Below are 21,340 nucleotides of genomic sequence, written 5' to 3'. Positions count from 1 at the left end.
GGCTATCCAACACGTCCTCCCTAAGCTGTAATAATACGTCCTGTGTAGAGATACCAGGACGGTAGCCGAATAGTGTATCAAGAAAAAAGTGATTGTCTTCGAGAAATGGTTGTAATCGAGCAAGAACAACGCGTTCAAAGAGTTAAGCTACACATGATGTTAAGGATATAGGGCGAAGATTCTGGAGGGATAGCGGCTTGCCAGGCTTTGGAATAAGTATGATTTCTGCGTGTCGCCACTCCTGTGGTAGCGTGCCGTTTTTCCAATGTTCGTTGTAAAAAGCGGTTAAATATTCGATGGACTGGTCATCTAAATTACGCAGAAGTGTGCACGTAATCCCATCTGTACCGGGTGCTGTGTTGCACTTAATGCTTTGCAAAGCTGCCCTAACCTCTGCTTCTGTAATGTCCTCATCTAGGGGCGTATCGTGTGCGTGTGGATAATCACGGTAGGCGGGACGGGGGCCCGTGGATACATAGTGTTGCTTTAAGGTGTGCAGCAGAGTGTTATCGTCGAGCCCTGATTTGTGGAGAATGGTGCGGATTGCGTTAGCAGTGTGTGATTTTGTCTGCGTGGGATTTAAAAGGGCACGGAGTATACGCCACGTTCGAGGTGTACTTAGTGAGCCGTTGAGTCGATCACAGAAGTTATGCCAATTGTTGCTAGTGAGGATGTTCGCATAGTCCTGTGCCTCAGTATTAACTTGAAAGACGTGGCGCAAGCTTAGAAGCCAGTAGAACGAAGAAGAGACGGAACTATCCTAGCGCTTGCTTGCTTGCTCGCTTGCTTGTGCCTATATAAGTTTGACTCGTACTCACTACGGCGTATTGGCGCGCTCTCTGCCTCTTCTTCGTTCTTCTCGCTTGTAGGCTTGCGCCACGTCTTTCAAGTAACGATACACGAACTGGCCCAACACAGTGCGTAATTGCTATTGTGACGTATGAAGTGATGGTAGATAGAAGCCGAGAAAGAAGAAGTCAGAACGGAATAAACATGGGGTATGAGCCAGGCCACGTCTCCCGCATCTAGCGTCACACGAGTCGACATGATGAAGACCTGGCCACCGCTCATCAACCTCACATCATTCAAGAAGCCACCGGCAGTACGCCTCAACTGAATATCGACCACAGAAGAGGTGATCTCAGGCACTTGCAGTTACCGGCATCATGGCAGTACCATCGACAGACCTTCCCATCCCCAAGTACACCGGAGCAGCGGACGATGGACCTGTACAGGACTGATTCGACCTGTTCGAGCTCCACGCTACCGCTGCATCGTGGTCGGAATGGGAGATGGTTACGAACTTCAGTGACTACGTCACCGGTGAGGCATTTAAATTTTACCTAATTCAAATATTCGAGAACGACGAGTCATGGCGAAAGATAAAAGAAGAAATGATCACTCGTTTTAACGACTATGACCAAGACCTACTCACTGCCAACCATCTAGAGACAACCGCACACTATCGTCAATTTCCTAAGCAGTCCTCAACCATTCGAAAGCCCAGCGCGCATCTACAACTGCCTCAAGACGAAGTGGCACATGAGTTTACTTACAGAAGGCCATGCGTATATTGGGAAAAACCCAACCACCAAGCGCGCCTCCCTTCTGCGCGAAAGACGGCATTTCCGAAGTCATCGCTTCAGCATATGACGCGAGACGTTGCTCAACCACCTGATGCCCTTCACTCTTCGTCTCGCATACGTAGTCCACCACCTGGGTTTTCGTCACGCGGTTCTTCAAGCGCTCCTAACGCTCTCCACTTGCCTTATAAGGACGCCTTGATCATGGTAGACCAGCTGACGCATGGAGAAAATACCGAGCAACGCCATGACTACTCGAAGAGTGAAAATCCTGGTTTTAGATCACTTCGCTCTTTCATCGCTCACAACGCTCACCTCACGCCTCACTCGCCCACTACGGTTGGGATAGAGCTGCGGAACTCCGAATATACTCAACCAAGCCCAGGGCCAACCCTCCTCATTCATGCATCAGAACAGCTTATCTCCCAAGGTGCGGACACAGAGAAACAGCCTCAAGTAAAATCTGACCAAACCAATCCTTTCGCAGTGTCGCCGTCGAGTTCCCAGCCACATGAGAGCCCAATAAACACAGGAGGCTCGGAAGGATCAGCTTTCAAGCACTTCCCTGAGCCAGGAACGTCCATTAAGAATGTCGTTGCAAAAGCCTCAGCAGATTTTTCTGTCAATTCTGGCACACTATCTCCATTGCCTGACACGAATCGCGACACCCTAACAAGTATCGACTATTTGCTGATCACATCAACCTATAAGGAAAAGCGGGCTCATGTTTCTAAAAGAAGTTCACCTCGTCAGATAGTGCAACATAAGCAATGCCAACAAAAGCAACAAGGAGAGGCCCAGCAGCTAAAACGGCCACACAAACAAGGTCAACGAAGAACTAAAGCGACATGGCAAGCGTACTTGCGGCTTAAAGAATGTCGTGAACAACGGCCACCCCAATCACCACCACAACGACCACTACAGAAAAGACTGATTCCGCATTTCAGCCATCTTCACAGAAAGAAAAGTCAAGGCATTTTTCTGCACCAGCGTTCAAGATTGCGCCTTCGATCAGAACATCTGCGACATTGCTGTAGAAAAATCTCCAAAAGCCTCAAAAGCATTCCTTGTACTCGGCAGGAACACAGGCAGCGCCCAATCAACCTCGATCAACGCGCACGCGAGCTGCCTGCACGGCCTGTGTATCACCCACGACGAGGCATTCGATGCCTACAATATCGGAACTGTCGATTCTGCAAGATGTTCGAACCTCGTTCATTCTTCACAATAATGCCAGCTGTGATTACCCCTATCTCCACGTCCAAAGCATTTTTGTGTTATCCTGGACGCAACCACCAGCCTCGCCCACCAGAACTCCTGCGTTAACCGGACTGCTGCACTCTCCCCCGAAGTCTCGGAAAGTTTACGGAACTCCCCTGGAGCAGAGAACCAATTGTGAATTTCGAAATTTGTGACTTTTTAACCTTCCTTTGATTACTTTTTCTTGCTCGTAATCCATGCCTTCTTTCGGGGGGAGGGGGAATCGTGTGACGTATGAAGTGATGGTAGATAAAAGCCGAGAAAGAAGAAGTCAGAACGGAATAAACATGGGGTATGAGCCAGGCCACGTCTCCCGCATCTAGCGTCACACTATAGTATTTATTTAGGGCGTAGTTTTGAATACCGACTTTGATAAACATACGCAAGAGACTGTCGAGGCCAGTGTGGTTACTACAAAAACTGCTGACTGTGTCAGCGCTCTCCTCGTTTGCATTGGGCACGAAGAAAATCGTGTGTCTGAACGGTTCAGGCTTGCCCTTTTGCTACACCTTGAACGAAAAACCGTAAATCCGAATTTGTTTTTTGATCCTTGCCTTTTCAGTGCTATGGTTTATTCAAAATAAAATGGTTGTCTCAAGCACTTTGTATCACACTTCTTATGAAACCATTCTGAACACCTATTTCGTTTCTTTTAAGCATAACTTTCTGTTATGCATCACTCAACTGTTCGCAGTCGCCGCCGTTCGTGATGCTCAAGGAAGGCGCCGAGAATCTGGAGGGCAACGATCGCTTCGAGGGCTTCTGCGTGACGATGATCGAAAAGGTGGCGCGCCTACTGGGCTTCCACTACTGGCTGAACATCGTGGCGGACGGCCGCTTCGGAGTCGAGCAGGAGCCCGGCCGTTGGAACGGCATGATCGGAGAGCTACAATCCGGGGTGATTTTTCCTAACTTCCGTCGTCTTTCACCGTCATTCATCGGAACGTTTTAGCTGTGCCGAAAAGACCGTACACCTTTTGCGCTTCGGTGTAACTGTTCCGTCTTAATGTACCGCGATCCGAAAACAGTTCAGCTTCGCGCGCTACTCGACGCGTGCGGTAAGGTGGTGACATGATTGTTGCCGCTTTCTGCACATACCGTACTGTTGACCTGTGCCGCTTAAAGCACAGCGCTACATCTTTTACCTTTTGAAGTCCATACTCTAACCTTCTTATACCGTTAGTTATCATAGCAGAAAAGACGCCATTCTGATAGACAGAAATCTAAGCGATAAGATAAACAACAATTTTCAAATGATCACTCCGGGAAGGTTAGCCTGGTTAATCGCCAGTCTTTCTTCTCTAGGTGTCGGATGTTAACTGTAGCAGATGCAGTGATACTATAAACGTGAATATAACACGCATATTCACTCGCACAAGAAGGCTAGCATGTTTTCTCTTCATTTGAACCGTGATTTTCGGCTGCTGTCCCTTGCTTTCGTTCACGCAAGGAACACATGACTCGTGCGTGCACGTTATCAATTTGTGCTCTAAGCGGGACATCACGGTACCACCAATGATAACAGCAAACCACGTAAATATCCAACTTACGCTGTCAAAGTGGTGGAACAGAGAAGCTTTGACCAACGCCTATGAAGTGGCTACCGACGCTGACGTAGCTTTAACGTGATCACTTGACAGCATTCACATAACCTGTAGCTAATTGTTAGCCAAAGGCAACTGATTCTGGCTCTACTTCATACACACACCAAGATTACTCCAAGACAAATAAAATGCACCTAAGTCCACTTTCGCCAAACGCTTATGGCGAACACCATATGCACGAAGAGATCTTTGTGGCTCTGTTCAGGAGTCCTCCTTACACGTGGCCCTAGCATGCCATTGTGACAGCAGCAATATTGACTTCCTAAGCAGGTTCTTACAAATGTTTGCTTTCTACGAAATTGTACCTATTTAACTCAACACTTCGTATTCTACAGAGGACAACCACCAAAAAGTACAGTTGATTAAACTTTAGAGCCTTTACCTGCGGTGACGCTCCTGGCAAAGGCTATGCGCAAAGGAGATTATTGTTGATCTTTTTTTTTTGCGCCAGGAGGCGCAGGCGGTGCGTACCTGCTAGCGCTTCCTCTGTTTGACAATGAAAACGACCTAACAGGTGGATGGTACAGCTACATTGCTTCGGTGTATATAGGAAAACGATCGATCACGTACGATTTTCTCGAGTTTGAATCGCTGCCGCTCCCTGTTGGCAGAGAGCAGACATGGCACTGGCCCCGCTCACCATGACCTCCCGGCGAAGCAACGCTGTGGACTTCACGGCGCCCTTCATGACGCTGGGCATCGGGCTGCTGAACGCGCGCGCGGACGAGACCGTGGCGCACACTTTCCTCAGTCCCTTCAGCGCGGCGCTGTGGTGCGCCGTGGTGGCCACAGTGCTCGCCTCGATGCTGCTCCTCAGCCTGGTGGGCCGCATGTCTCCGCTCGAGTGGCGTCGCATCAGTGACTCCCGCCTCGACACGGACTACACGCTGGGCAACTGCTTCTGGATGCTCTTCAGTGGCCTCACCTTGCAACGCGTCACGCTCACGCCGAAGTACGTATTCGCGTTATTGCGTTTGTTCGGACAAATTCTTTCTTTTTTAATTCGATAGCTATCCCCTAACTTAACGCACTTTTCAACGTACTGGTTCTGGGTGGGAAGCCCGGCTCTTGTTTTTTTAAAACACTCCACTTTTCGTCTTGCATTATCTCTCAACGCACAGGTGCGTCACACGTGTAAGTATTCGTGAGACAGTCTATAGATTTACCGTTTGCAAAAAGTAGATGGCTGGTCTAGTTGGAGCAAGTTGATCGTGTACAAGTAATCACAATATCTGAATGGCAACGGAGGTACCCATTGCGAAAGTTCTGGCTGAGTATACGTTGCATGATGTGGACTTTGCTGATGATTAACACCTGTATTTATCACAGTGATACATTGCATCTTTCACACCCCCTCTGAACTTTGTTTTCACGCGTATAAGCTGAGCTGGGGCTCAATCGGAACAGATTTGATGCAACATGAGCGCCCATCGCCGCTAGCGCCCGCCACTACAGATTGCTAAGTTTGCTAAGAGGCGAATCGCAAGGTCCTGAAAACGGCTGGAAAGGGTTGACGGAAGCTCACGATGAAGAAATCTGTAAACTAGACAAGGGTTGTAAGCTCGGGCTGACTTTCCGACAAGACACTTGTTTTCATCAAGGCTGGAACTGATTTTCTTAGCGTTAGCGTGTATATGCTTCGTATCCTCTCCTCCAGTCGGAACACAGGAAGGGAAGAGAGCAATAGTTGATGCGGGAATGTGGGACGGGGCTGTTTTGCTGAATCAAGGTTGTCAGAAGAGCTGTTCTGGCAACCATGATCTGGATAAACTTCTACCAAACCCTCCCCTTCCTTCTTTCATTTCTTTTTAATACCGGCATATCTCTTTCCTTTTCGCTCACACAGTTCATGCACCCGCTACCCCCTCTCTCGCAGACACGTATCCACAGTTGCTCTCTCCCAATCCTTTGTTAAGATGGAGGAGAGGGTAGGAACCGTATACATGCCAGCCCTAAGGAAATAATTTTTAGCCTCGAAGAAGACAAGCCCACTCGATGAAACATGGGCTCGAGCACACAACCCCTCTTTATGAACTTTTAAACGCGAAGCATTTTCTAGCGAGCTTCGGCGACTTCAAGCGTATCTATCGATCTATCTATCTATCTATCTATCTATCTATCTATCTATCTATCTATCTATCTATCTATCTAGCCGCTTACATTTGGGTGCTCTCGTGGTCGCCCCCTTAACTTGGCGTGAACCAAAATTAGCATGGGAGAGTAACAAGATTTGACGAATATGACGCGCTGGTCTAGACATGAATAATGTCACAATCTCATCGCGTACGTCATCAAACACTTCCCGCCAGACAGTGGCACATACCCAGGGGCAGGTACGTCCCGCTGGTATGCGGTTATGTGCCGCAGGTGATTGACACTTATTATCTACCCAGGAACGACGAGAACACACATGGACAATTTAACGCGCGAGCGTTAAGGAATACCCGACTTCGGTAGCGTCGACCCGACAACTCAAAGAATAAAGTCATGGTCCCAGTTGGAATCAAACCCAAGCATTCTGCGTGGCAATGAAGCATTTTACCACAAAGCTACGCCAGGTCTCGGAACTACTTTTTAAGTAGACACTAATCTTCGTGAAACGTCGAGAGTGGATGCAGTGCTGCCTACCCAATTTTAAAAACATTACATATGCAATTCATTGATACAGCCGCCACGTCAGGTTAACGTCAATTGTGGTTATGTGCCACGCGCTGAAGTTGAATAATTTAACAGTGCCCATGGCCAGCATACTAGCGAGCACGAGCGCTTCATATCAACTTTTGGTGTTTCTAATGCGCATGTTCTAGTTAGCATCGTTGCGCAAGTGCCAACGACAGGTTTTATGAACATCTGTAACTCTTCAACATATGTGTGAGAATGCAACATTCCTACATATGTTTAGCATCATTTCATGACGTGTCGCTCAATAAAAAGATTTAAATACGGTCACCTTCCCTCTGCGTGTTTTGCATAACGTCGATTCCCAGGTACGTGGAATCTGCCGAATTTTTTTTTCAGTCCTAATTGGTGAAACTTACAGCGCGTCATGCAAATTAAGCGCATATGTTATCTTTTAACAGCTTCATGTCTATGTCGGGTACAATTACATATAAACATTTGCAGCACATTAGTAATGACTCGGCCACTAGACTGAATTGATGACCATTGATGCACTATACCTTGTTAGCAATGCAAATAAAGCAACGTCTTCTTCATTTTTTTTCCCGGCAAGGTAGACAACGTCGCTGACTTCAATTGGAGATATTTACGGAAACTTCAACATAGCCTTTTTTTGAGCAAGCTTTCGAACATCGGCGTTCTCACCTAATTTTACGCGTTTCAGCACAATTTGGCAATAGGCTGGTGGGCGCGAAAACCACAATAATTATAATAAATGAAAGCTGAAATCAAAGCTTCGTCTGATGTGTTGGGGCCAATGGTGGTTTGTAAACCAACGCGTGCAGGGCGCCATCCACCGTTGTGGCGATGGTATCTTGGTGGCTCTTCTCCCTGGTCGTGATGGTGGCGTACGCGTCGGTGCTGGGGGAGTTCATCATCCGCTACCGGGACCGGCCCACGCTCGACAGCCTCGACGACCTGCTGCGCCAGAAGGAGATCAAGTACGGAACGCTGCGTCAGGGCTCAACGCACGACTTCTTCAAGGTGCGTAATTTGAGGTCTTCTGTACAAAGGAATACATATACCTGAAGGCGTTTATATATTACGGCATTGAGACCTTCCTCTAGTGATACAAAGGCGCAGAGGACAAATTGAAGCGAATGTGACCAAGAAATCATAGTTTTTTAATAAAACTAGGAATGGGGTATGTGAGATAGCCGCCGGCCTATTAGACTGAGGCAGCGACTGCTAAGGGAGCATGCTCGCTGGATTTCGTGCCGACCGGTTGTGCCCTCGTGATCTGCGACGACAGCGCAGCTCTGGCCGCCTGGGCTCGCCCTACGCCATCTCGTGACGCCGATCTCCGACGACAGCGCAGCTCTGGCTGACTGGACTCGCCCTCCGCCATCTCCTGTCGCTGACAAGAACTCTCGTCGAGTGGTGCCCCACCCTCGGATTCCTGCAACCATGTCCATCTTTTCTATCTTCTCTTCCGTCGCTTGCTCTCCCTGTGCCTCGCTCTCTCCTTCATCTCTCTACATATACCTTTTAATCCTATCCTCTTAATCCCTCCTTACCCCCATCCCTTGTGAGCTAATGTTGAGCTGTCGCACTGTGATGCATACAGTGACGGGGCTCACTTTTCACTTCTTTTCCTTTAAGAACCACATAAGAAGAAAGAAAGAAGCCAAGTGAAAATGAGATATTCCATAAATGTGAATGGTGCTATAAAAGTAGGAAAATACAACGCATAACGAAAAGGTAAGCTGAGGAGAGAAAGGCTTAGGGCAATAGACGTTGTTTGGGCGAGCAGTTCGTAATTACAGGTTTGTATCAAATTCCTTTTTTTTTCTGCAACCGCGCGAAATTCATAATGATGTATGATCATGCATCACTTTACAGCCAGACTTCGACAGGTGCAAATGCGCGGAGAATGATGCTTTTCCTGTCCGACCACATCACTTCTGTCAAGAACAATGTCAACCAGAACCACTGCACCAATTAGCTTCGATATCAGGTGACACTGTGGTGACAAGAAATGAGCTGTGGTCGTTGTTGTCCTGCACGACTTGAGGAGAATGAATCCAGCCGGTCGCCATTGCGTGGGCTTCTTCGCCTATTTCCACAGTTCTCATGTCCTAACATGACACTCCCCTTCTCCGCGGTCCGTCTGTCCTGCGAGAGCAGGAGTGACGTTGACCCCTCTCCCTCAACACCGGATCGTACCGGATGTCGACGGCTGCGCTGTGCTCGAGTCTCCCGTAGTCTCCCGAGTTGTTTTCGCGTGTGGTCGGTGGGAGTAGAAGAGGTCCTCTGTGGACATCGAAGAGTGAGCATGCCTTTTCTTTCGGTCCATCGGCTCCCTTTGTTCTTGGAGCTCGCTCAGACTCACCAACGGTGTCTTGCGCCCGCGGCGATTGCTTACCTTTCGTTGCCCCTTCCCAATGCTAGGCTGAAGAGCAGTGCGGTGTGTTGGCTCGTGGTCTTACTACGCCAAGCCGCGCCTCTCGAAGCCAACGCGAGCGGAGTTTGCACTCGCTCAAGCGATCAAGCCCTGTTGTCAGTGATCGCGAGAGCGCGCAGCATAGCTGCGAGTTAGCAATTTGGACGATTCCGCACGTTTGGTTTGAAAAAGAAAAGTTTCGCCCTTGCGTCCGTCTGGCACCGCGATAGTTGAAAATAGTTTCTATAGAGCTAAAAAATATTCAATAATCTGAATTACTGCAAACCTGGAAATGCTCGCTGTCAGTAACAATTTTTCCGTGTTAATACTAAAACTGGATAAAGAGGTAATAAAATTGCTCGTTTTATTGGTCTTGGTACTAAAAAAAGGTCGGTTTCATTGGCTTCCTCTAATATTCTGATCAGGGCTTTATGCCTTCCAATATTATTGCGGACCTTAGGGGGAAACACGGGAATGGTGCACTAAAGCTGTTTTAACCTAAATATCAAATTTATTTGGGCAAGTAAACGCACGTAGTCCTGTTCTTTTGGGTTTTCTATTCTTTTTCGCTATCAATGCCCAAGAAGCAATGAACTGTATGTGTCCTTCTTTCTTATGAGGTTATTGACTGCTACTTCGCGCAGATTTTGAAATTATTCTTGACAGTAATATTTCAAAAAGAAACATAGAGAAATATTTAATGAAAATCTGGAGGTTTTTGTTTGGCTTTTCGTCTGACATGCCGCTTCAGGTGGTGGGTGATCATTACGATACAAACGCCAAAAAACACGTGACCGATAGAGTCACACACGTAGACTACTCTATTTACTAAGCTTCATTGAGGCTTCTGACCCGCAAGAAAGTCGGTAGTGCTTTCGAGGTGTGCAATGCAGTGGAGCTGCTTTCGCATGGATCCAGAACGTGTCTATGGTCGTATTTTTGCTCCCTCTGCTGCCTGTCCGACGGACAAGTAATACGGTACTTAGAATGGTTGAGAGCCAAGCAAGTTGGTGGGGGTTGATGTTGAAAAATCTGGCAAACACCGAGAGAAGTCGAGGCACTACCAACGCCCGCTAACTGAAAAAGACGCACAACGCAGAACGTTTTTGTTTTTCCGCCACAGTAGGCCTTTTTAGATTGTTTAGTGGCGTTTAAGATGTCTTCAATATTTTTCTCCGTGTTTGCCGGCTCAGTCTCTAGGCTGGTCAGCGAACTTGTTTAGTGGTGGTGGGAACTTGGCCCAATGTGATTTGGTGCATTGATGTGCCTCTGCTTGACTGCGCAGCGCTCGACGTTCCCGCAATACATGAAGCTTTGGCAGGGCATCCAGAGCCAGGGCGACGAGGCGTTCGTCGACAGCTACGCCGAGGGCCTGGAGCGCGTCATGGGCGGCTCGTACGCCCTGTTCATGGACTCGCCCGCCCTCGAGTATTTGGAGAGCCGCTACTGCGAAGTGGAGCAAGTGGGCGAGGTTATCGGCTCCTCGGGATACGCCATCGCATTGCCCAAGGGTGCGTGTGCACGCCTTCGAATGTGCTAGACAAGCGATCATTCCAGCGTATGTGCATAAAAAAACCCTTTTGTCAACTTTCGAATTCTAGTGTCTATACCATCCAACTTCCACTATACATAGAAGTAATAATGAGAAAGGGGTTGAAAGGAAGATGGAATTAAAGTTTGCGATTTCGCGAACTAGTGTCGCAATATTTATGTAGACGCACACTGTAGTAAGCATCTTGAAAGAATTTGCGCAGCTTTAGAGTCGTTAACGGCGACCTCACTCTAGATCTACGGGCGTTTCTGCGTTTGTTTGTTGTTGTTTTTTTTTGCCACCTATATGTGCGTCAGACATAGACGTGAATTGAACGTTCGCGTCGGGCTCAACTGCGCAACAGCCTAGCCACTAAGCTACTGCGATGGGAGAAGAGAAATGAAAAGTTCATCTCGTCAGGAGTTATCTAAAGGAGATTCTGACGGAAGGTGAAGTACGCAACCCACATAAACCATAAAAAAGAAAGGCGAATGGATAGAGCGTCGTGCATGTGAGGTTCGTACCTCACAAATTTGAAGCAGCAAGAACACTGTGGCACGTGAATTATTGGAGGCGTGTTTTATCAATGTTAAACTAGATGTCTGCATTAGTGACAACTCTGTCACCCTGCATAAAGCAGAAGCGCAATTTTTCTATTAGTTGCGATTGGGATGTAATAAGCGTGAGATTGTTCACAGATGTCCTATGCAAGTGCAATTGCGCACATGTCGGCATACTTATGAAAAGAGGCGCATTTACAATGCAGTCAGTTGCAAGTCGCCGCTCTATCTTGTCCCTTTGTTTTTTGTCTACGTAGGTTGGGTCCTTAATCTTTCATTAGAATAGACCAACTAGCCCAACAACACGTTCTAGTATGATTTCAAGAAGTAATGTGTCGGCAGCCAACGTTTCACCAAAAAACTTGCGTTCGTAAATAGAGCGAAGACAAACACACTTGCTGAAACGTAGGCTATATGAACATGGATGTCTTTATAGGCCTCTATAGCTTACGTTTCAGCATATGTAAAACAATTGGCCCATCAGTCATGAGGTTCTTTAAAGCTATAAGGCCCTGACACATTGCCCTCAGCTTATTCGCCAAGCACTGCATTTTCGACCACGAGTATCGGGACGAGAATGCACTATAACCCTACTGATTTCCTTTTTTTTTTTCTCGTTTAAAAATTTGGTGTGCCATGACATAAGACATCCATATTTACTTCTCATGCAGAGCCTTCATTGCTTTCGTGGCAACTATGTGTACAAAATAATAATGCAAATTATTCATACAATGACCTCCCTTGCCCGTAGCGCCTTCGTTCTGTAATGGGTAGGAGTTCGAGCGAAGATATCGGCCATGTTTGAGGCTGTGCAATCGAATATACAGCATCTCACAAAATATGTGAGATTTCAGATACTGTATTTACTTCGCACACCACAAACACCTGTCCACACCGAGTGGTATTGGTTGGTTTTATTTGAATTATGATATATGTTGACTATCGCTCACTAATGTTTTCTAGAAATGGCTAAATGACTACTCGGCGAGGGGAGTAGTGCACGCTAGACTGGTACGGAGAGAGCAAGACAACAGATGCGCCAAATTCTTGCTTCCTCTGTCCATGCCCAAAGTGAGAAAATTTTCCGGTGGTGGAGAGTGAGGGGGGAGTCATAAAAATCTCATATTTGCATTACATATTCTCAGTAAACAGCCCCTCCATCCGAATTTCAAGGAAGAGGGTCGAGGGCAACATTCCTCCTCCTTTGCTACTGGCCTAACTCCCTCCCTGTGAAAGTGTGCGCTATAGCACTCGCGTTTCGCACTAACAAGCCCATAACTATACTCTTCTCGAAATATTTACTCATTCCGGTGATTTCGTCAAGCGGAAGGCTTATATATCGGTTTGAATAAAGTAGAAAAATTCCGCATTTGACCAATGTTCGCAATTCACATTGCGCATATATTTGCATGTGATTCGATTGAAAACAGTCGTGCCATTTGACCCTACTAGCAAATAATGAGAGTGAGTCGGCGTGTCGCACAGGCGGTGAGACGCTCGGTGGATTTCGTGGCGGACCATTGTACCGTCCACAATGTTCTCTCTTCGACGATCGCTCGCCGACTGGGCTCCCATCCGCGGCCTTCTCTAGCCATCTCCCAATCTTTTACTTTTTTATCTTTTTTCAATCCCTCCTTATCCCTTCTTTTGTGAACCACTGCTCGATTGATTGATTTGTGGGGTTTAACGTCCCTAAACCACCATATGATTATGAGAGACGCTGTAGAGGAGGGCTTTGGAAATTTTGACCACCTCGGATTCTTTAACGTGCACCCAAATCTGAGCACACGGGCCTACAACATTTCCGCCTCATTCGGAAATGCAGCCGCCGCATCCGGGATGCGAACCCGCGACCTGCGGGTCAGCAGCCCAGTACCTTAGCCACTAGACCACCGCGGCGGGGCGTGAACCACTGCTCAGGTGTCCCACTTTGCTGCAGACAGTTGTGAGGTTCACTTTTAATTTTATTCCTCATTTAAAATCACTTCCCCGCCTGTCGCGCAGGCAGCGCCTTCCGGTCCGAGCTGTCGGCGGCCATCATCCGGCTGAAGAGCGAGGGCACCCTGCAGCTGCTGCGCCAGCACTGGTGGCACGAGCACGGCGCCGTCAATTGTCCGCGCGAGCAGCCCGTGTACCGGCCCACCCCGTTCACGGTGCGCTTCGGTCGCCTCAGCCTGGTCTTCGTGTTCCTCCTCCTCGGTCTCGTCATCACCATGCTCGTCATGCTCTTCATCTTCGTGCGAGGACACGCGAGGAAGAACCTCAGCGCCGAGTCCATGGTCAGTGACGGACACTCTCTGCTCGTGTAGCGTAAACGCAAAGGCTAAATGGAAATCATGCACTACTACGATGGTTTGTGGGCATAATACAGTCTAAATACATATATATATATATATATATATATATATATATATATATATATATATATATATATATATATATATATATATATATGAGGTAAGCCTTATTATATGAAAGAATGCCGTATATTACTTTAAAGTGATAATACCTTAAAATAGAGTTACGTAGGAAACCACAAGGATACCATGTACGTACTGTTGGTATTGCCGTAGTATGTCTGCATCAAAACTTCCAACCGCAGTAAAAGCATATTTATAGATATAAAGCCACATATGCGCTTTAAGCGCGAAGGAATCTAGCGCAAGTGTGCTCGTGCACTAGTAGAAAGCAGGTGCACGTTAAAGTAACAGGCACATTTTCCGTAGAACTGGACACTTGAATTCCGCGCGTGCAGCAGGGGTTATACGCTGTTTTACATTAGTATTCTAAGCTCAGGCACGTCAGTGTGCAAACAGCGCACCAATTCAGTCATGAGAGTATATATAGGCCATATTTCCTTCCAGGTTAAAAGATAAAGGGTAAAGTATTTCCGTGAACTGTTCATACGGTGCTCGGAAGACTTCAGATCTGTTGATATTCGCTACGAGGGATGCTTTCAATGGAAATACAGGCAGCCTATTTCCTTCTGTGCGATTCTTTTACGTGCCCCAAAACAAGAATTCTTGAGCTTTTCAGCTCTAAGACGTTGCTTCCCGATCCAAAAGTGGTTTCAAAGTCGGAAATCGGTGATGTACACAAATGTCATCAGGTGACCTCAGTGCACTTAATGAGCGAACGCTGCGGTGTATAGTTCCCGTGTTCCTTACGAAGGAGAATCTGTTTTCTATTAATGTTATCATCGAGGTACTGGTGAAATGAAGCCCATTTGTCACTGGTACTGGATCAGTGATGTTGGAAATGGTCATTGATGCTAGATCGACGCATCAATCTTCCTTGTTTGGTTTCAGTTCAATTAACTCAATTAATATTCTTCCGATCATCCTTTGGCATCACTGCACGTTTGTACGGGGAAAGTTGCCTAAAATTATGGCCGTTTGAATGGAAATTCAACGCTGAACTAATTTTCTTCCCACATCGCAGAGTGCCGTGTGGACCACACTGGTGGACGAGCTGCGTGCAGCAATGCTGTGCCGCAAGGAGAAGAAGCCCTCCAAGGAGGAAGAAGACGAGGCCAAGGACCAGGCAGCGGCGACAGCCGCCACGGAGCTGCCCACCATCACCACTTCGAACGACACCGCTCCGTGATTCCTCCGAGCAGCCGGACACTGGGCTCGCGCCTTCCAGGCGCACGGCGCGGCGCAGCGAATCGATGGTCGCCCCTAAGACTTTCGCCGGCCTCCTTCGCACCCACGTCGCAGAACCCAAATTCGTTGTCGCATAACAGCCCTTTTCTCAAATCGCGAAATCGAGGTCACTGCTTGACAGAGTTTATATTTCTGCAACTGCTGGTGCCTGCAGGTGTCACAATCCTGTCTTCAATTCAGCCCTGTACGCTGACGAGAAACAGTTGCGTTAAGTTTCTTTGGTTATGAGACGAACGCGACTTTAAGTATCAGTAGAGTGAAATGAAAATTTCAGATGAATATGCGTGCGCATCGCCATCGTAAATAGTGACGTGACAGTGTGGAGAAGAAAACAAAACACTGCGTAGGCTGCGCCATGTATCGACACCGAGACATGGAGAAGTTATGCAGCCCGCTTCAATGCATCGCTACGTTGGCTTGTGCTTATCATACTCTCTTAGAAAATGTGGGCCATTAAACACTTACAAAATACTGTAGTTACGTGAAAATGAGTTCAATTGGCTTTTTTGAAAGTAAACTTGTTATGGCTATGAAGAATGGTTCAATGGAGCGTTAGGATTTATTTAACGTCTGCGGAAAGAGAAGAGAGGCGATGTGGAGCAGTGCTTATGTGATTCTTTTGTTATGGACAAGTTCATAGGTGTATGTGGTGATAGGATAGGCACTCTATACGGTGAGCAGGTAGCAGACTTCAGAAACATAGGTTCTGAGGCCATATAAACATGGGTATAAAGCGGAAACGACTTAGACTACGGGAAAATAGCAAACACTGAATAAAGAGGGGACGAGGACATTCGTGAGGATAATGAGGTTTTCAACTTTCCTAAAGGAATGCGGCGTCCACGCTGCTGAATAAAGAGTGCTCATTATGTCACAGGCGATGTATGAATATACGTTATTGCTGCAAAGCAGGAAGAAAAAAGGACAGATGCCAACATCGGGACATAAACTATAAAATGATGAACTTTCGAGAGACAGTAACAGACAAATGTGTAGCAAGTGGCTTGAAATTTAAATATTGTTTTGCAGTTTCTCGTGGCTCTACAGGCCATTATTGAAACCTGAGATGTATATATATGGTGTAACAACACTTACGGTGCAATTTACTTGGGCAGATATGTTCTAGCCTTGCCAAAAACATTGCTGGAGTTCTTTTTTTAAAGGGTGGAGTTCCACCACCCATTATGTATGTTCATGTGCGTTTGTATGTGGGCGTTTATATAATCGCGCAAACAAAATTTAAGAAATTGGGGAGGTGAGGTAACCCCTCCTCTTGGCAAAGTCAATCAATCAACTTGCTATCGTTCGAAACAAAACAAAATATTAATGATTGTAATGATGTCACGATGTGAGTAGGGGCAGAAACAGAATGTACAATTTGTGCGGAAGTATTTTAGCGGTGTCATTCGAAGTGTCCTGAAGCTAATTCATATCGAAAACATGGTACCTTCAACTAATAAACGCGTTGAAATTAACTTCGTTAACTCGTGCAGCGTTGTGATACATACTCTGCTGAAGCAGATCTCATGACACCCACTGCGGTAGCCTAGTGGCCAAGGCACTTAGCTGCTGACCCGCATGTCGCGGGATCGAATCCCGGCTGCGACGGCCACATTTTCGATGAAGGAGAAATGTTGTAGGACCGTGCGCTCATATTTGGTTCGTCGCTAAAGAACTCCAGGTGGTCGAAAATTCCGGAGCCTCTCATAAATCATATGGTGGTCTTGGGACATTACAACTAACAATTATAATGTATTACAGAACTCGTGACATTATGTCTTCGGTAATCTGTCAATGTAAAATGGTCAACGTAAAACGAGCTTAGCGACTGTACCATTGCACGAAAAGTGGGACACAACCCTCGTTCGAGAGAACGTTTTTGTTAGCCGCTGATTCGCAACAAAACCTGGTTATGTTTTTCAGTGCCGGAAGCTTTTGAGGACAGATAGTTACAAGATGGATCTCGTTTTTCTTTGTTTCGTTCTTAGTGTGCGATGTTGCAAAGAAAAAAAAAACGAAGTTTGCGGTCAAGTCTGTTCTTCAAGCATATACAAAATATTCAGTGTGTGTGCTTCAAATAGTATTTGCATATTTTATAACACTGCCAACGGCTGCTTTTCTTGTGGTATAAAAAAGGGAAAAAATGTTAGTAGGATTTTAAACACCAAGCTATGCAGTTCTCGTAACCTGTAATATAACGATTATTCGGTTCTTTGAATATCTTGATAATTATTCGTAAATCCTGCTGGGTTTAGTGCAGCTTTGTTAATGCATAATAGCGTAAATGCTCAGACATAGATCCTAATTTATGCTTTCAATTTAAAGGGGTAGGTTGACTACCAAACAACATAAGAAAGTTCTATTTGTTCAAATATAGTCGGTATCTTGGCATTCATTGTTGTCTATTTTTTACAAGCATTTTATTGCAAACCCTATATATAGGCAGACTTAGGCATCTGCGTACATGAGAAATTAGACTACTTTTGAGGATATAAAACTTATCATGTACAAGACTGCACCGAATCGCCGCTAGGAACACCACAACATGCAAGCCACAGAATGAATGAAAATTTCTCACGGCATCTTGGCGATGACATGGTTTTTATTATTTGCATTATGCTTCGTGTTCGAATGACTCAATGCGAGTTGTGTAAAGTTAGTTTGTCAATAAAAATGTTAAAAAATGCTGTCCGCTGTTTTTTCCTGCAGTTTTATAAATGTCCAACCCAAGGGGACACAGAAGGAAATTTTGTTTTGATATTACGTTGACTTGGGTGAGTTGTTGCATACTCGGACTCAAATGAAGACAGAAAACTGCGTCTATCTGCACAGCAAGCGAGTAACAATGCCAACTCCCACACCACCCTTAAGATGACCCGAATACACGGGCGTTGACTGACAACTGCAGTTAATGGCAAAATTACACATTCTATATATGTCGCGGTAAGTCATTGGCAAAAGAGGAAGGAATTATAAACATGATTTGACGCACAAAGCTAAAAATGCAAAAACGTCAACCAAGGAAAGTCAGCAACGAAACGTGAACGCTAAGTTTTTGTAAGAGATCTAAGACCCGACATGCAGTTGCATCTAGAAGATAAAATTTAGGCCAAAAGGGTGCATGAGACAGGGCGCTAGCACACTAGCTATCAAGTTTCTTAATATGACAGGCTTCTAAGCTGATACACGCAATCTTGTGTTCGCTACATCTTAGAATCATCACCGTTTTATCCTGGGCCCCACAGCTTGTGCACCTGTTGACACGTGCAACTAAATAAGCGTAGTCCTCATCTATTTTTTCCAATTTTTTGTGTTTCTCTAAACAGTCATGTCATAATAATGACAAATATAAATGGCAGAACATGCATGACATATTTAAGTTCAGTATATAGCTTAGCATATACCTGAACGTACATGCATGCACACACGACCAACAAATGATAATCAGCGACATGTCATGACGCAATTGATGAGGACACGAGTGAACCAAGGAATTGGTTCACTTTAGTGCCCTTTTAAGTAACCGTTTCACTCTCAAAGCTGTCATCAGACGATTTTCCTCACCCGTTCAATCGTCCACACCAACTCTAAATGGACACTAGGTGCATAGAGTGGAAGGTACGAACTGTTAACTTTCATTGGGAGACTAATAACAGGCAGAGTTCTTCTTTTACCAACTGGAAGAAGTTCCATGTCCTGTTCCTTTTCTAGCAAGGTATTAAAGAAGATCGGCCAGAATGTGGGTGTACATGTTGTTTCTTTCGGCGCCGCACAGCTCATCTCAATTTCGCAGAAGGGCAGCCACCCTTTGGCGAGAGGAAACTTCCGATGTAAGGTGAAGCTTCGCAAGCGGTTTGCGGATTGTGTTTGTGGGGTGGTTTACAAAATCCCTCTTCGTGAACATGCAGATGACGTGCGGAACAGGAGGTATGTTTTCTGGCTCTTCAGTGTGGTTATCCTCCTGCGTTTGATCCAGGCCACGGTGGTCGCATTTCAATGGGGGAGAAATGGTGGAGGCCCGTGTACTGTGTGCTGTCAGTGCACGCTAAAGAGCATCAGATGGTCGAAATCTGCGAAGCCTTCCACTACAGCGTCTCTAATAATCATATGGCAGTTTTGGAAGTGTGGCAGTTTGGGCTAGTTGGTATGACATTACGGTAGTTATAGCGCGAGAGCAGAACGACGACAAAAGGTGCTCGTCTCCTTCTTGTCCGTTTGTCGTCGATCTGCTCTCGCGCTATAACTATCGGAAGTTTTGGGACGTTAAGGCCAAACCACTAATATTAATATATCAAGAGTTTTTTAACCATTGACTATGGGCGTTTGCTGTCGGGATGAAGATGTGCGACAAGGGGCTCATGTTGATGGTGCTATAGCTGCCAAATGCAAATTGTGCAAGCTTTTTATATCAAAGTACAGTAAACATTCAACTATTATGGCGTAAATGTAGCGCAAAAAAAGACACGGACAATATAGTGTACACCGCAAGTGCATATTCACAACTGAAAGCTTTAATGCTTGAACCGAAAATTTAACTACTTCTGAGGACACGTTTTACTTTCGTGCTATGCCGATTCTTATGACGGGGAGATTAAGCGCGCTTTTTTCTTCGTCTTTCTTTCTACTTTTTGCCCCATCTCATTTTTATTGATCTTATTCTCCTTACCCTCTTCACAGCTCAGGGTGGCCAGCCGACCTGGGAACTGGCGATCTTCAACGCCCTTTTATTCTTCTTTTCCACCTCCTTTTCTTTTCTTTGACACTCGACAAGAGGTAAATAAGCCAGTTGTGTGTTCGCGAACCACCTGTGCTGCATAGTCCCTGTATCACCCCTGCGTCGTAGTACGAAGAGCTAAAAGAAATCACGAACAACCACCAAAAAGCCTTATTTATCATCGTGATAACAATCCTATTTATACTCGAGGAAAGTCTTTACAAAAAACATGCCACGCGAGAGGCATGTTAACACTACATTATCATTTATTTGTCCATGGTGAAGCAAATCCTTTGGACTCGACAAAACGGGAGGGACCCTCTGGAGGCCTATGTTGGGATGCATCGAGAACAATTTTTCCGCCGACACATGGGGCACAGAGGACTAATCAGAAGGCGCATGCTCAACGGTGGTGTAGACGCCACTGGGAGAGATGCCTGGAGGAGAGAGAGAGGGGAGCGAGCATAGATGACGTAGGCTAGCAGACGCTAGCTGCGTCAGCGTTTCGAGGTGAGAGAAGAGGAGCGTAGTGGAGGAGAGAGAGGGAAGGTCGCGCATGCACAGTAAAAGTGGTGACGACGCACACCGGATTCAGCTCAACCATAAGGGGCTTCACTCATCTAATAAATGTGTAAAAAGAAATAATGATGATGTTTGATGTTTTGTGGCGCAAGGGCCATTTCATGGCCAAAGAGTGCCAGTTCATCTTACTAAAGATATGAACAATGATTGTGATAAGCGACTGTATAAGGGCCATAAAATTGCGCGCATTAAGGCGGGTAAAAACATAGAAGTAATAATATTATGACCATGCTGTGTAAGGTGTGTGGTGTTAATAAATTACAAACGTTTGTGATAATAAAAACGATGGTGAACATGTATGACATTAGCCTCACTCAAGGCGCCACTCAAGGCGCCAATACACTTCGACATGACACTGGCAATCGTTTCGTCGCGTCAAGCCGATGACACGCTTTGACGCACGTGCTTTTCAGGGCTCCCAGCGTCCATCCATCACGAAGCGAGGCAGACCAATGCCACCTCGAAGTGCTGTCTGGGTAACGTCATCGGTGCGAAATGCAGCATTTCATATTTCGTGCCAGTTGCCGCCGGGCCGCGCCGAGAGACGCTGGACGCGCTGGTCACGCCTTGCATAAAACGATAGAGTGCTCGCGTTTTGCTAGCGTAATGTCACTGCGCTCAGCGCGCGCGCGCATCAACGTTTGTTGGAGTATATTGGGCCCTTCATGATGAGTTCGCAACCGTTTCCCTAGCTCCACATATACCAAATTTGGTGTTACGTGACGGCGATGGATTATGAAGGTATATGACATGTCAAAACATGATAATCATGATATGCG

The 21,340-nt window shown here is 46.3% G+C and overlaps 1 protein-coding gene across 1 annotated transcript in view; it reads left to right on the top strand.

Moving 5' to 3' along the window:
• Nucleotides 1-17,952, top strand: part of LOC119174161 (glutamate receptor ionotropic, kainate 2) — a 76,202-nt gene extending 58,250 nt beyond the window's left edge. Inside the window, exons 10-15 of the mRNA XM_037424983.2 lie at nucleotides 3,538-3,741; nucleotides 5,059-5,399; nucleotides 7,912-8,110; nucleotides 10,795-11,020; nucleotides 13,605-13,879; nucleotides 15,042-17,952. Coding sequence (XP_037280880.2) covers nucleotides 3,538-3,741; nucleotides 5,059-5,399; nucleotides 7,912-8,110; nucleotides 10,795-11,020; nucleotides 13,605-13,879; nucleotides 15,042-15,206 — 1,410 coding nt within the window. The 3' untranslated portion in view covers nucleotides 15,207-17,952. The remainder of the gene's footprint in view (nucleotides 1-3,537; nucleotides 3,742-5,058; nucleotides 5,400-7,911; nucleotides 8,111-10,794; nucleotides 11,021-13,604; nucleotides 13,880-15,041) is intronic.
• The last annotated feature ends 3,388 nt before the right edge of the window (nucleotides 17,953-21,340 follow it).

This window comes from Rhipicephalus microplus, chromosome 5 (genome assembly GCF_043290135.1).
Source record: "Rhipicephalus microplus isolate Deutch F79 chromosome 5, USDA_Rmic, whole genome shotgun sequence".
In the NCBI taxonomy this organism is placed as follows: Eukaryota; Metazoa; Arthropoda; class Arachnida; order Ixodida; family Ixodidae; genus Rhipicephalus; species Rhipicephalus microplus.
The sequence above is the reverse complement of the archived record's forward strand: the minus strand, read 5'-3'. Positions and strand labels throughout refer to the sequence as shown.